The sequence below is a fragment of the Malania oleifera genome, chromosome 2 (assembly GCF_029873635.1).
Source record: "Malania oleifera isolate guangnan ecotype guangnan chromosome 2, ASM2987363v1, whole genome shotgun sequence".
NCBI classification, from domain to species: domain Eukaryota; kingdom Viridiplantae; phylum Streptophyta; class Magnoliopsida; order Santalales; family Ximeniaceae; genus Malania; species Malania oleifera.
The window spans coordinates 149,889,345-149,905,797 of NC_080418.1; the positions used below are offsets into that span (position 1 = coordinate 149,889,345).

Sequence of the window (16,453 nt, forward strand, 5' to 3'; positions counted from 1 at the left end):
TTAATCTTAAATCCAAAAGCTCTATGATTTAAATTTTTGTTGAAGAATGCAAGAAATTTCAAGCATCAAAGATTTTTACTTTGGGATAGAGTTAATTTTCTTACTTCTTTCTAGACACATTTTCTTTAGAGTTTTCATTTTTACTTTGGGATAAATACTTTTTCGTTTGCAAAGAAATGAGAGAAATCTTGGGAGAAAAAAATTTTCAAACCAAACAACCCAAATTATAAGTCGTGTTTGGTATACTGAAATGAATTTGCATAGATGAGAATACGTTTGCAATAAAAATGAATTTGGTGTCTTTATTCTGCAAATCATTTTTGATGGACTCTCTCATTAAACACGGATTGTATATGCCCAAATGATTATGAGTCTTACTTCAATGATTTAAATATGAGACTGAAACAAAACTATTTCCATTCAATGCATATAGAAGTGAGAATCAGAATTCCCTATTCCATTCATAGGCAGTCCGAGTTGTTGACAAGACAATAATGTCTTGCTACAAAGTCAAACTATTCACACTCTATGTACGTATATAATTAATTATCATATCTCCTAATATATTATAGAACATTCTTTTTGAACGTGACCATTATATTTACTTGTCTGCTAATGCATAAACAGGGAGAGTCCATGTGATGGGGTTCATTATTATTATTATTATTATTGATCCAAGAGTCGAGTCGAGTCTAGAGGGGGTGAATAGGCTCTTTTATGTATTTTTATTTTTCTCTACAAAATAATAAGATTTGGCAAGATTCTAGCAATTATATTATAATATATAAAATATAAATCATGCATAAATCATAAATAAAAGAGTAGGGAAGAAAAGTTCGACAAATGATATTACCGTTGTTCAGCCCCTTACCTACGCCCTATGGCCACACCTTGAGACAAACTCAAAGATTCCACAATCCACTATAAACATCCTTCACCGACAAAGAAGATTCACCAAGAATACTTGCAATTCAGTTCACTAAGAACCATTTTACAACAAAATGTCATAACTACAAGAGTTATAATAAACTAACACTAGCTCAAACACTTCCAATTATACAAATGACTTTGCATGTGCTCTGAAGGTGGTGCTTGAGTCCTTTCGAGTGATTGTCCACTTTGATCTTCCCTTCTTGAATGTCCACTTGATCTTTGCCTATTAGAATGTTCACTTGATCTTTGTACTAAAATTCGTATCTGTATGATTTCACCACTTATACCTACTACAACTTTGGTATAATAAAACATTCCCAATTAAAGTTTTTAGGTAAAATGATAATCTAACATGGTATCGACACTTTGGTTACTAGGAGGTCTTAGATTCTAGTCATGTCATCTTTATTCTATACTTAAACTTTTAGATAAAGTGATAATCTAACAAAGAGATAATCATTTTTTTTTCTTTTTTTCTTTTTTTGTCAAACATCAAAAGAGAATTGCGAAATTTTCAAAACCTTAAGAGGCTAGTTGGACAAAGACTTTTGTTTGAGAGAAGGAAGGAAAAGGGTAAGGAAAAAAAAATCTATTTTTCCTTACATTTTCTCTTTGCATCAAATATGAATAAAGATAAAAATGTATTTTAATATAATTTAAAAAGTAAGAAAAATTAAATGCTAAAGATGTCTAAAATAAAATTTCTATTTGTTGATTTGAAATTTTTATTTTCTTTCTCAATTTTCTTAATAACCAAATTAACATGAAAAATAAATTATTTCATATCTTTTTTTTATTTTCTTAATATTTTTAAAATTCCAAACGAAATATAAAAATATCTCAGTCTTTTTATCAAATCTAAAAAAATTAAATAAATTTTAAAATCTGTAAAAAAAAAAAAATCCACATCTTGCACCAAATCTTAAGACTCCATTTGGAACTTGAAAAATATTAGGAAAATAAAAGGAAAGTATCTAAGAATCCACATCCTCATGTTTGATTATTAAAGAAAATTAAAAAAAAAAAAAGAATATATATACCAAATCTATGAAAAAAGGACTTTAATTTTACACATTATAAATATTTAATTTTTCTTAACTTTGAGATATATTAAAATAAACTTTTATTTTTTATAGTATTTAATAAATAAAAAACATATAAGGAAAAATAAACTTTCCCCTTATTTCCTTTTTTTTTTTTCTTTCTCCAAGTAAAATCATTCATCCGAACGGACCCTAAAGAAATTAGTGTTTTTAACGTGTGTGTGTGTGTGTGTCTATGTGTGTGCGCGCGCGCATGTGTGTGTGTGTGTGTGTGTGTGCGCGCGCGAGGGCGAGAACAACTTGGAATAATTAAAAGAGATAATAGGGCTCATTTGGATCAAGAATTTTTTATTTGAAAACAGAAAAGAAAAAATAAAGAGGAAATTCATTTGCCCTTATATTTTCCTTCTTTATTAAGGCTCCGTTTGGAATTTAAAAATTACTAAAAAAAGAAAAATATAAAAAATTCACATTTTTATATTTAATTACTAAAAAATAATATAAATATAAATATAAAAAATAAACCAAACCTATGAAAAATATTTTAACTCTATACATCATTAATGTTTTACTTTTTCATAATTTTAATCATATTAAAATAAATTTTTATTTTCTTTAGTCTTTAATATAGAAGGCAAATACAATGAAAAATTAATTTCCTCTTTCTTTTCCTTTCCGAGTAAAATCATTGATCCAAACATTCTGTAAATACAATCAAAAATGAAACTTGTTTCAATGATTAAAAATTAAGAAAGAACTATATGTCAATGATATGTAAAATTAAAATTTTATTTATAGATTTAGTATAGTTTTTACTTTCTTTCTTGATAACCAAATATTAGAAAAAAATTCTTCTATATTTTTCTTTCCTTGAAAACATCCTTCAACTTCCCAACGGACTATACATTGAAAAGAAGTCGACCATCTGTTCAATCTAATCTGTCTTTACTCTTATTTATTAAACATTTTTATATAATATGAAGCCGCCAGCGGCGGCTGCCCATGGCTGCTTCTAGCTCTTCAATGAATAATGTTTATGCCATTCTGCATTAAAACACCAAGTAATGTAAGTTGAAACCAGCTTGCTCCATAAATCAATTCGATTAGACTTTATTTGAATTCAAATCGAATTTGAATTGCTCAAATAGCTTGAGAAATTGAGCTTTTAATAATATTCACAAGCCTAATCACACTTTCTGCAGTTCTTCATATTATACATTCCAAACATACAAATATTTAAAACCCGTAATCAAAGTCAACTTTGAATTCAATTAAAGTTCTTAACTTAAAATTTTCAAATAAAATAGAATTCCCATTTCAACCAACTCTGCCCCGATGCAACTCGAATACAGCTCTGTCTACTGTTTGATGTGTGAACTACTTAATAATTAGTGGTGTTGTGCACTAGAAGTCTATCGGAAGGAGACAAAGGAAGTGCAAGAAGGACAAAAAGCCAACTCCCATTTTTCATGTTCCTCCAATTCCAATTCCCCATTGTTTTTAACTCTTCCAAGTTAGAAATGTGGATGATTGATGGCATGACTGATTGACAGAGCAACATTATGGGTTTTAATTATTGCATCTAATGAGGAAAAATCAAACCTAGCAAGCATAAGGAATAAAAATAAAACAATGACCTTTAGTCTATGGAATAATCCAAAGTATTCGGTATCCAAATAATGTCATCTTGTATATCATAAATTATCACTGAGGACTGACAGGTGTTTGAAATAATATAAGGCAATATATAGTTCATAAAAAGGTTAAAGTTATCCTAAAGCAAGTGAAAATTTAAAATTAAAAAAAAAAAATGATGCCATTCGGACCTTCTTTGACTAGGACTAATGATTCCTAAATATAGAAATATCTAATCCCAAACTATTCCATGTTGGTTGGAATAGCATCAATTTCTTTTGTAAACTACTATGGTCTTGGAAATAACTATGCTGTTCTCATCCCATTTCACTCCATAAGTCAAACAGGACATAATTATTTTTTTTCCCTTTACAAAAAGCATGGACAGTCCTAATCCAAACAAAAACCTACTGGCGTAAAATTCCAAATAGAGGTGCAAGTCAGGCATGTACAATTTAAGAATCAAACCGAACGGTCTTTGTACAGGGAACTTAGAACGATTAAGGTCAATCAAGTAGGCATTGAAAAACTAATCCAACAAAAAATTGACACCATTTTAAGTAGAAATAAAAATAACAACATAAATTGATCAAAGCTCAACCAAGACATCAATAAATAACACAGAACCATGGCTTGGATTCTGCATACGAGGATTAGCCTAAGAAGATCAATGGAAAAATTGATTTGGTATTACATGAAGAAGTTTAGTAGGGTGGAGTTTACAAAGAGTGAAGTCATGCACAGAAGTTAGCAAATACAGTTGACAGGCACAAGTTTTGGATTTCCAAGATGAAGAATCATGACACTGAAATGCAATATCTTATCAAAATTCAAAGCTGAGTACAATACTTCCAGTGGATGAGAAGTCGCATCTAATGTGCAATGGCGTTGAGAAGAGAAACTTGAAAAAGATTTCAAACCGACGGAGCTTTATCATATGGTTTTTGCAGAAACAGTAGCTTCCGGAGTAGCATGCCGAGCCACAAAAGACTGAACAAGCGGGTTCACAAGATGAGGTACCTCATCCTTCATACAAATTAAGGAATAGTCATAATCATGTCGTGATATTGTCATCACAATCACAAAGCAATCAAAGGGTTAATATCTTCACAAAATTACTGATTTTTGTTGCTGCAGATGGGAAAAGGAAAATTTCATCCACAAATTGAGTTTGGAGTGCATCCAGTTTTGCATTTACAGAATCTCATTCCGTGCCTAATTTCGGCACATGCATGACTCCAATAACTCAAGTCAAATACCATTCCGAAAACTAATTTAATGCATAATACAAATGGCAAACACCCAGTTCCCTTTAATTGTCCTAAAATTTTGATTTAGCCAACATTCATTTTGCTGAATGGAATAGGATGGGAGTAGAACAAGCCATTGTAATGAAATATAATAATCTATAAGAAGGCTGTGTTATCTTGAGACAATATGCAAAAGTTGATGTTATTCCAACCAATATGAGATAGACATGAAATATAGTAGCCTATAAGAAAGAACGTGTTATTTTAAGGAAAGTACAAAAGTTGATGTTATCAAAGCCAATACGGAATAGACACGGAACGACTACTCCCAAACTTCACTACAGGAATGTCTATTCCCATGCAATTCTATTTGGTTGGATAACACCAACTTCTGTATGGACATTTGCCTTAGAATAACAGTGCCTTTTTTACTGTCAATTGTAACATCCCTTTACAATGGCAATTCTATTCTCACCCTATTCCATTTAGTGAACTAAACATAGCATAAATGCTACTCATACTATACAAACAACAAAGTCCAGTGTAGTATGAGAGAGAAAGAGAGAGACCTGAGGGCAGTGGCCAACATCAGGGAGGACAACGAAGTCCTCAACAGAATCAAAATTTTCATATGCTCTTCCAAGCTCAATGGGTTCCCATGGATCCTTATCACCCCATACTACCAAAACAGGGCACTGTAAAAAGAGAAAATAGAAGATGCAGCACAAATACATGTCATCACAAGCAGCATTTCATCAGCAGGAATAAGTTTTTGCACATTAAGGCTAACTGGCAAAGTTACAGAACTCACCTTCACGTGAGGCAGCAGTTCCTCAGGAAGAGGTCCCTCTGAGTAGCAAATGAACTCAAGAAACACTTCTGCAGCACCAGGCTCAAGTCCTGGAAGAAGGATCTTCTGAACTAGTTCTTCTGTCACCTGGGAAGTGTCATGGTAACACTGAAAATGCAAAATATCAGAACCAGTCGACACAGATGACATGTAATTGGATTTGTTCTTTTCTTATCAAGATACTTTCTCAATGCCAAGTGTTATCCTAGTATAATACTAATACTAAATTTCTCTGTGATACTTGACCCATTATTTTTTCTAGCTTAGTAGAAAAGCCTCCTATGCCAGCAAAAGACTTCCACTACCAAACCACAATTCGACACTTCTTACAATATTGATACAACCTTTCACCTGCCATGAAAGAATTTCACTCCCACAGCGACAAACCACACAGCTCAAAAATAGCTCAAGACAAACTTAAGCTCTCGTACATATAATTCATCATGCTAAAAATGAAAAAAGTTCAAACAACTAGAATCATAAAAAGTTCTAAAAACTAATTTAGAAGGAATTCCACACCCTTTTTTCAGAAGAAAAAATTTAAAAATAATAACGCCTAGTAAGTATAGGTTTATAAATCGGCATGCCTCTCTGCATCTGCCAAAGGCTCTTTATTTTTGAAGCTCAATCTTCATCATTACACATGTCCTTAAAAGTGTTGCTTTTGAGTTCAAACACTACAGCATCTTGCACATCAACTTCAAACATATAATCTAGCAAAAGCAATAAGATTTGGAGCTCAAACTGTAAAAATAAGCATCCATCCTGCTGGAGGATTAATTGAATCTTCTTCACTTTTAGTGCCTTTTTCCATCATAAACAACACACTGATATAAGCCATCCAATTATAATAATCAAAATCAATTAAAATATGAAAAGAGTTCAAGAAAATAATTGTACACATGCTGACAGGCACACTCCCAAATTCTATATCTTGTTGTGTCTTACTTCTCTAACACTCCCAATGCTAGGCACTTTGCTATCATCCAAAACTCTTACAGGAATGATGTGCATGTGCACCCACACAATCAGTACCAGAAAAGGCTTTGAATATAAAGAGGGGGTTACTTTCTGTTTTCCCTTAAATTCACTGGGTCCCCCTATTTTTTGAATATAAATGTGGGTGGTGGGGGCAGGGGTGCAGTCTACTTTCTGTTTTCCCTTAAATTCACTCCAATGTTGCCCCATGAGATTCTTTCTCATTCAACCAGAATTTAAGTATCTATCATTTCTTCTGTTCAAAATTTAGACATAACTTTGTAACCTTCAAGCAACTAATCTCACAGCACAAATTAAAACTTCTTTAACTGGCATTGGCAGTACCAGTACCAGCCTTAGAATTTGTACAATGATGGTACATTTATGATGCTATTATCCCACAGAGAGTCACATAAGCATCACCATGAACATCTTCCAACCATAACTTCAAAAAATTACATCTCACTTTTCTTCTAAGTCCAATTCAATCATGTCATGCAAATCTTTTAAATTATTTGAGCAGCATTAAAGTATACTGCCTTTTCCAGTCTCAGAAGAACATTGTGTTATATCATTAGGCTGCCGACTCTCCTAAAAGCAATGGTCATCAAGAGTGGCTTAACTAATTTTATTGAAATGCCAGCACATATTCGCACATCTTACACTCTACCCCGAGGAAGGAAAGAGAAAGAGCCAACAACTCCCCGACCCCCTCAAAACACTAGAGAGACTAGAACCTACAACCAATTGTTCCCTCATCCCAAGATCTGGCTTTCCCCATCCATTCTCCTTTGTCACCCGACTTGGATATTCCTCCCGTTATAAAGAATTACAAACATATTTGAGCCCTTCCTACAAATCCTTCGTCAACTCTTCATCTTTTGTTTCTGTTTTGTACGTTTTACCTCATTCTGAATGGAAGGCAACCACATAAGAAGAAATGCTTGCTTTACACCAGCTGATACATCAGATATGCTCCTAGGAAATCTATTGTGATGAAAGCTTGTTTATTGCAGAAGCGTACACTTAAGCAGTTAAGCCTAGGCATGATTATTCTGATATGTTTTCCCATGTATGAAAATTACACTTTTTAGATTGTTTGCATCCTTGCTACTATACCGTAATGGTCCCCACATCAATTAGATTAGATGTCAAGAATGCTTGTTTGCCTGGTAACTTCAAGGCGAGGCTTATATGCAGCAACCGCCAGGGTTTGTTGCTCAAGGGAAGTCAACAATTGAAGGAATCTGTGTGTGATCTTAAGCAATCTCTCGGGGCATTGTTAGGAAATTTTATTGATGTAATGCTGTTTGTTTTTCAGCATGTGGAGTGGATTATTCAGTGCTTTATCAACATTCCAATGCTGGTTAAAAACTTGAAGATTGTGTAAGTAGATGAAACGTGAATGCAGGAGAAGATAACAAAGGAATCTACTATTTAAATGAGTTTTTACAGGGAAAGTTCCAAACCAAAGGATTTAGGTGAACAAAGGTATTTTGTAGGGTATTGAGGTTGCCATGCACAACAGGGCATTGTGTTGTCCCAGTGAAATGCGCTTGATTTACTACGTAACACAAGGATGCTAAGATCTAAAACCTTTACCAAATCAGGGGAAATAAACTGATCCAGAGCAATATAGAGGAATGTTGGCTGGGAAAAATTGAACTATCTAATTGTCATGATATGGCCTTTGCAGTACGTGTAGTCAGTCAATTCTTGGTCGCTCCAAAAACTAGTCACTGAGACGTGGTCATGCACATTTTGAGGTATCTCATAGATGCACCAGGATGTGGGTTACTGTATAAGAATTACGGTATCACTGATATAAATTGGGATGGATCTCCAATTGATTGGTGGTCAACTACTGAACATTGTACAGTTGTTGGAGGTATCCTTCTATCTTGGAAGGGTAAGAGGCATAATTTTGGAGCTAGATTGTGCACAAGTCAGAGTCATGGCACATACTACTCATGAGTTGGAACAGTTGAAGCATGAGCTGGAAGAGCTTTGGTTTGAACGTCCTCAGCCTATGAATATGATGTGTGACAACAAGCTGCCATTCATATTGCATTTAACCTAGCATTCCATTAGAGGACAAAAGTCACAAAGCATGGTATCGTTGGATGCCAAAAGTAAGGAAGAATTGAAATTGAAAGTGATTTGTACATCACATGTCACATTGACAGAGCAATTAGCAAATTTATTTACCAAACCTTTAGGGGGCTATAGACTATTGAGTTAGTTGTATTCATAACAAACTAGACACATTATATAAATTCTCCAGCTTGAAGGAGAATGCCATGACTAAGTAATTAGTTTGAGATTTTATTGTAATCTCTCATCTGTGTCAACTAAAAATTGAGGATGAAAGATGCAACTTTTCACCCATCTCTTCCTATACTCTTCATGTTTCTCCTTGCCTGATTTCCCTCTTTTCTATTTACTATTGACAGTTGCAATGGTGCTGGTTAGTACCATTGGTTTACAAATTCATTTTTCTGCAACACCTTTTTATCCTTCTTTCTGTTGCAAGCCTTGATGTAAGAAGTGCCATCACTTGAGAAGGGCAACATTTCCATGTTGTTATAGAGATATACCTGGCAAAGAATACTCCTCACAGACTCTGGTGTAGCAACAGTTTTGTAAAAATATTTTCCCACAGCAGTATTCCTGCCACAGCCCAACAACCGCTTGGCTATCTTAAATCCTAAGCATACATGTTTTGAACCCTTAAGTTCAAAGAAAGAAACCATAAAACCAATTTCTACCTCAGAAAATTCTGGAATGATCTGATCAAGGGTCTTCCGTACCAAGGCTGCTTCTTTATATGAAGCATCCGAAGTGATATGTTTAGAAGAATAATGCCCTTACATATATTTGGCTCCATAACAGCTGCCTGAAGACCAACAAGTCCTATGCAAAGACAGAAAAATATATTAAGTCCAAACCTATCTAAACAACAAAATGTCAAATGCATGCAAGCACACACACGTAGGTGTGCACAAACATAAATTCTGAATTCTCTGTATGAGTGGTGTTGTGAATCACCTATATATCATGTTATAATTGAAATCTGTCATAATTAGACAGGGTCTGCAACCTAAACAATAAAGTGTGAATTCAGGTAAAAATTAAAGATGAAAATAACGAAGTTTGTATACAACAAGATATCCCAAGCTAGAACAGTTAATTTGATGGGTTCTTTATTGTGTGTCATTTATTTAATATATGATCTAAGAACATTGCTAATTTTATGACAATATGAGTCCAGGTCGTGAGTATTAAACAACTGAAGCAAATGCAGGATATATTTATTTATTATTTGTAGGGAAGGGAACATAAATAAACCCAGAGAACAAGAATCACGTTTTAAAGGCAAAGATCTAATGCAAACCCTTTTTTTCTTTATGACAAAAGAAATTGATTAAGGTATGAGAAATCCTCAAAACAATCAGATGTAAAAATAGAAACAAAAGAATCAAATACAATACGAATAGATAAAAATAAATAAATTAAGCTAACAAAGCCAACCCATCGACTGGATATCAAAGAAAGTCACACTGCCAGAACACCTTATAGTGAAAACCCACATCAAAGTGAAGAAAAAAAATACGACAAGATAAGGTCAATTATATGAATCCTTTTCTACCATTTACATGATCCAGGGCATTTTCCTCAGCTACCTTAAGAGCTATTAGATCCTTTCTCACTACTTCATTTCAAGTTATTTTAGGTCTACCTCTACCCCTTCTACTACCATTAACAATAACTAGCTAAGTCCTCCTCACTCGAAAACTACTTGGCCTACATTTCAAATGCCCAAACCATCTAAGTTGCCCATCTCTTATCTTATCTTCTACATGATCCTAATTGTCGTATTTTGATGATAACAACCCATTAGTGGTTCTAAGTTAAACTAATCTTTGCATACTAAGTTGTGGCGGGTAAAAGTGGCGAAATCACACAGATACGAGTTTTAGTGCAAAGATCAAGCGAACATTCTCATAGGCAAAGATTGAGTAGACAATCGAGTAGGAAAGATCAAAGTGAACAATCAATCGGAAGAACTCAAGCACATCCAATAAATCAAATGTAAATTCATAATATGATGGGGAGTGTTTGAAGTAGAAACTGTTGCAACTCTTGTAGTATTATTTCATGCATGTTTATTGAAAAAGAGTTAAGCAAATTGCATGTGCATACTAGGCCATAAAAGTACATAGGATTTCACTAAGTCATAAGTTTAAGACTCATGGTTTTCAAAGACAAAACAAAGAGTTTGATAAAAATATCCTATACTCAAATGTGTTTTAATATGGGACAAGTTTTAAATCATCTTAGTATTGTAATCTTTTATAGACTTGGTCCCGGTTGGGTTAAAACCTCATTCATGCACCTTAAAATCAAGTTAATGAAGAAACAGGGCAAACCATCGAAGGTTTGGCCCAGGTGCGTTGATGGTTTCAAGTAGAGAGTTAAAAGGAATTTGGCCTGAATGAAACCGTACACGGTTTCATGGGAAACCGTCGACGGTTTGGGGAATTCATCAACGGTTTGCATTGGGATTCTAAACCCAACGGCTATAAACGACTAGTTTTCAAAGTGTTTAATTATTTTATAAAGTCAATAGCCATAAAACGGCTAGTAGTTCAATTTTCCTACAAATACAAGTCCAAAGACTTGTTTAACATTAATTTAGTAATTACATATCATTTCCAAGCACACTACATTTTAGTTCAGCACATTTGTGCTCAACATCTCTCTTACTCTTTAAGTGATTCATTACTTTGAGAGAATTGTTTGAGGTTTTCATTGTATCAAATATTAGCTCATTCAAGGAGCATTGTTGTTGTAATTCATATTCATCTTGTAAGGGTTCTTTGTGAACCAAGTGTTTAAGGGATTGGTTCCCTTGTTTGGGCTCTGTGTGAGCAAAAAGAATTTGTTCCCGTGTGAAGGTTCTTGGTGAACCGAATTGCAAGGGTTCTTTTGTGACCCTTGCTGAAAGGCTCTGTGTGAGCATAGGGATTGGTTCCCTTGTGGTGTAAAGGTTTCTCCACCGATGAAAGAGATTGTGATAGTAGATTGAGAATCCTTGAGTGTGTCTCGAGGCGTGGATGTAAGCAAGGGGCTGAACCTTGTCAATATCGTTTGTCAAGCTTTTCTTCCCTATACTCTTTAATTTATAACTAGTGCATAGTTTATGTTCTATATATTGTGATATAATCATTTGGATCTTGCCAAGATTTTATATTTTGTAGAGAAAATCAAAAATATGCAAAAGAGTCTATTCACCCCCTTTTAAATTATACCACTGATCCACCTTAGCATTTGCATTTGTGCAACTTTTACTTTTGAATAAGTTGTTTCTTAATAGTTTATGTTCCATATAGCATGATGGGTCTTATAACCGTCCTATAAAACTTTCCTTTTAAATTTAAGGGTATTTTATGATTAGACAACATGCCTAAAACACTCCATCATTTTACCTAATATGTTTTAACTCTATGTATTACACCCTCTTTGATCTCTCGCTCCGTTTGTATGATAGATCCGAGGTATCAAAATTTTTTAGTGCTATTAATTTCTTGATTATTAATTTTAATCTTATCTCTAATATTCCCTCTTACGGTGTTGAAGTAACATTTCATATATTCTGTCTCGTTTCTACTAATTCTAACGCCGCTAGACTCTAAAGTTTTTCTCCATATTTCTAACATATATTTTACTCCACTCCTAGTTTCATCAATTAGAACAATATCATCTGCAAATAGCAAGCAACATACACCATGGGATTCCTTTTGGATACTCCTAGTGAGTTCATCAATCACTAAAGCGAGAAGGTATGGACTCAACATAGAACCTTGATGTACCCCTACTATCATTGGAAATTCTTTAGGCTCTCCTCCTTTAGCCTAACATTGATCATTACTTTGTCATACATATCCTTAACGGCCTCAATATATCTACTGCATACTCCCTTCTTTTTCGATACCCATCAAAGGACTTCCCTAGGTACTTTATCACATGCTTTTTTGAGATCAATAAAAACCATATGCAAGTCCCTCTTATTTTCCCTAAACTTGTCCAGTAACTCTCTTAGAAGATGACTAGCTTATGTTGTCGACTTCCCAAGCATAAGACCAAACTTATTTTTTGAGACCCTCATTTCTAACCTTTGTTCTTTAAAGTACCCTTTCCTAGAGTTTCATCTACAACTCATAAGTTTGATTCCATAGTTGTTTTTGCATAAAGGTTTGTGCTTTTCCTCCACTCCTCCGGCATTCTCTTGGTTTTAATATAGTGTTGAAAAGATTTGTTAACCATACACTTCCAATATCCCCTAAACATTTCCAAACTTCAATTGGGATGTTATCCAATCCTATAGATTTTTGAGTTTTCATCGTTTTTAACACCAACTTTACTTCATTGATTCTAATTTTACGAATAAATCTCATATTTCAGTTTTTTTCCTTTTTTGTTGGTGTTTACTCTGTTGAGAACAATTGTACAAACAATAACATTTACCTTTGAAGGAACTTTAGCTTTCTGCATTTGATCAGAAAGACAGAAAAATTGAGAAGAGCGAGCATAACTGCATGAAATTACCGTTTTGCCCAGATTATGAAATTGGTCACAGAGACATGTTGCGTGGTTTCTACCTGTCTTGGGGATGTTCGAGACAATCATGGCTTCATGGACTCAAAACCATCTTGCCATCCCCTGCATGTTATTTTTTTTATGTGTTCCTTTTTCTTTTCTCTCACCCTAACCATATGTCACTATTTTATTGGGCCAACAATGTATCACTTTCTCATTAGTTGAGACGTAATATAGCATCTCTTATTCGAGGATAACATCTCACACCTGTTTTTCTTTCCCCTATAAATATCATTCTTCAAGTGTTTTAACCCTACCTTCATATTACCATTAACTCACGAAATCCCTTCGGCTGTCAAATCCCTTCACATGCCCCTATCCATGCCTGAGCTTCTTCATAATTGCCTGATTCTCCAATTTGGCCCTCTTTAGAACATCCACTACTTGTGTACAAGTACAACACAAACTCTCCTTACCTTTCAAGAATCCCCCCCTAGACCAAGTTCGATGAGAATAAAAGGACTTACAAGAAATAGCGTTAGAAGTATCCAAATCCCAAATAGTAGCATCACCACAATAAGAATACAAATAAAAATCCAATAAACTAGAGAGTGAGTAAAGCTCCTTCATATCCCTACCTTAAGCTTCCTAAAAAACAAGTCTCAAAGAAACAAAAATACTATCAGTAATAAGAAAGAATAAATAGGTGACACATGATGCAAAGTAAGACAAAAGTGAGAGTAAAAAGTAACTGAAAAGCATAATTCCCCAACTAAAAATTGCTTCAAAGACAAACGTTACAACCATCTCCTGCTTCATATTTGGTGCAAGAAGAGGAAAAAGGAGATAGCTACAAAATAAATTTCCCCGAACTTTCAGACAAAAAAATTATCGTTGCAATATTAGCATCCTACCATTCTCTTGCAGTCCAAATTTTCTTTTAATTACCATATGCCAAAGGAACTTAATTTCCAAAAAAAAAAAACACCATAATCACTTACCCACTAGACCAATATTTTAAGACACTAAATTATCGAGACCCAAGCCTCCTCCCCCCCCCCCCCCCCTCCTTGGACCCTACAATCCATACAAATAACCTCCCAACTCACAAGATGGTCCCTCCTCTCACACACAACTAACAAAGAAAATCTCTCATAATCCTCTCCAATCTCTAAGCAAGCTTCTACCAAAACCTTATACAAGGGGAAAAAAATAAAGGGGAATTAAGGACAAGCCTCGAATAACCGAATACAACCTCCCAAAGAAAAGAACATGCCCCCCCCCCCCCCCCTCCATCAAGATGTTTAGAAACCTTAGCAGTCACAAGATCTCTAAACCTTTTAGCATGAAGATTCCCACCTAAAGGAACACCTAATAAGTCAAAGCCCACTCAAGGATCGCACAACCCACGGGAGCAGTAAACATAGAGGTCACTTATGGACTTAGAACAATAGGAGCTAACCCACACTTACTCATATTAATCTTAAGCTCTGAAACTAACTCAAAACACCTTTAAAACAGAAAACAGTAAGAACATTACCCCAAAAAATAAAAATAAAAATAAAAAAATACTACCACCACGCGAGAAAAATAGTGTCATAAGCAACACTGCAGGGGTAAGACAATCGTCCCATCCCTCCCTATAGCAATACCCTAAACAAAACCCATATACATCACCCTCTCAATCATTCTATTCACAACATATGCAACTAGAATAAACAAAAAATAAGAGTAAGGATTCCCTTGTCTCACACCCCTATAAGCTGAAACCCAAATTTTTGGTTCACCACTAGTAATCACTGAAAAAAAAAACAAGAAGAAGAATACAAACCCCAATCCAGCCTCACCATTTTCAACCAAAACCCTTCCTATTAAAGCCCTTTTGCAAAAGACTAAAAATTAAAATAAAATAAAAAATAAAAAAAACATTTCTTTCTACTTCTCCTAAAAAAAGAGGGGGGGGGGGGGGGACAACAAAGCAACCTATCATTATTGGCCGTTTCAAAATATCCCTTAAGGATTAAACATTTCTTTCTACTTCTCCTAAAATCTTCCACAAACTCATTAGCCACAATCACAAATTCCAAAATGCATCTCCCACCCACAAAAACCAGCTTAAGAACTAGAAATGGCACCCCTTATCACTTCCCACGCCATATCAGCAAGGACCTTAGCAATAACCTTATAAACACTCATTGTCAACCTAATAGATTGGATATAACTAAACCTAACAGAGCAATTACCTTTAGGAATTAAATTGATAAAAGTAGAGTTCATACATTTAGGAATCGCCTCATTAACAAAAAACTCCTGACACACTTTCATCGAGTCAACATTAACCACATACCCAACATCTTTGAAAGAAAACTAAATTAAAACCATCAACCCCCGACATTTTATCCCAATCAAGCTAAACACCGTGCTTTCACCTCATCCTTTGCACCACAAATGGCTTCTTCAACCAGACTGACTTATCAAAGGAAATGGGACACACCAATCCAACCCCTCAGGACAACAAATATTTTCCTCAAAAATATTTCTACATTAACCAATAATCTCCACTTCAATGACATCTAAATTCCTAACAACAACATCACCATCAAATTCCAACTCTTTAATCACATTCCTCTTGCATCTGCCATTGGTCATTCTATGTACCTACCAGTTTTGTCTCCAACTCATCTCCTTCAACAACAAAACCCCAAATTGTTCTTAAGAGACACTCTCCTATAAGCCAAATTAGATTGCCCAAATCCTCCAAATGATCAATATCCTCCATTTCCTTCAAAATAGTAAACTTCCTCACCTCCACATCACCAAAGACCTCCTTATTCCAACTTTTCAAGGCTACAATTAGAGCTTTCAACCTCTCTTCATAAATCCAAAACCCTCCCATCCGTCACGACTAATTCAGCCAAGATTCCTCCACAAGCAACGAAAAAATAACAATGTGAAAACCACATTTCTTCAAAACCAAAATGGAGTGAGTCGCCACCTAACACTAGAAAAATCCAAAATAAGAAGAAAATAATCCAAGATCGGCCTAACAAATACCTCCTATGATTTATTGGAAAAACATCCTCTTAGTCATTACAAAACAAAAATCTATATGGATAACAAGCCAAAAATTGGTCACCCCAACCAAACATGTAAACATGGCATTG

General features: G+C 34.5%; 1 protein-coding gene across 1 annotated transcript in view; it reads right to left on the minus strand.

The window, feature by feature from the left end:
- Positions 1 to 4,282: 4,282 nt before the first annotated feature.
- LOC131149753 (pheophytinase, chloroplastic) overlaps positions 4,283 to 16,453 on the minus strand; it is a 30,981-nt gene continuing 18,810 nt past the window's right edge. Inside the window, exons 4-8 of the mRNA XM_058100474.1 lie at positions 9,458 to 9,602; positions 9,287 to 9,359; positions 5,673 to 5,819; positions 5,431 to 5,556; positions 4,283 to 4,637 (exon numbers count right to left, since the gene is read on the minus strand). Of these exons, the coding sequence (XP_057956457.1) occupies positions 4,545 to 4,637; positions 5,431 to 5,556; positions 5,673 to 5,819; positions 9,287 to 9,359; positions 9,458 to 9,602 (584 nt within the window). The 3' untranslated portion in view covers positions 4,283 to 4,544. The remainder of the gene's footprint in view (positions 4,638 to 5,430; positions 5,557 to 5,672; positions 5,820 to 9,286; positions 9,360 to 9,457; positions 9,603 to 16,453) is intronic.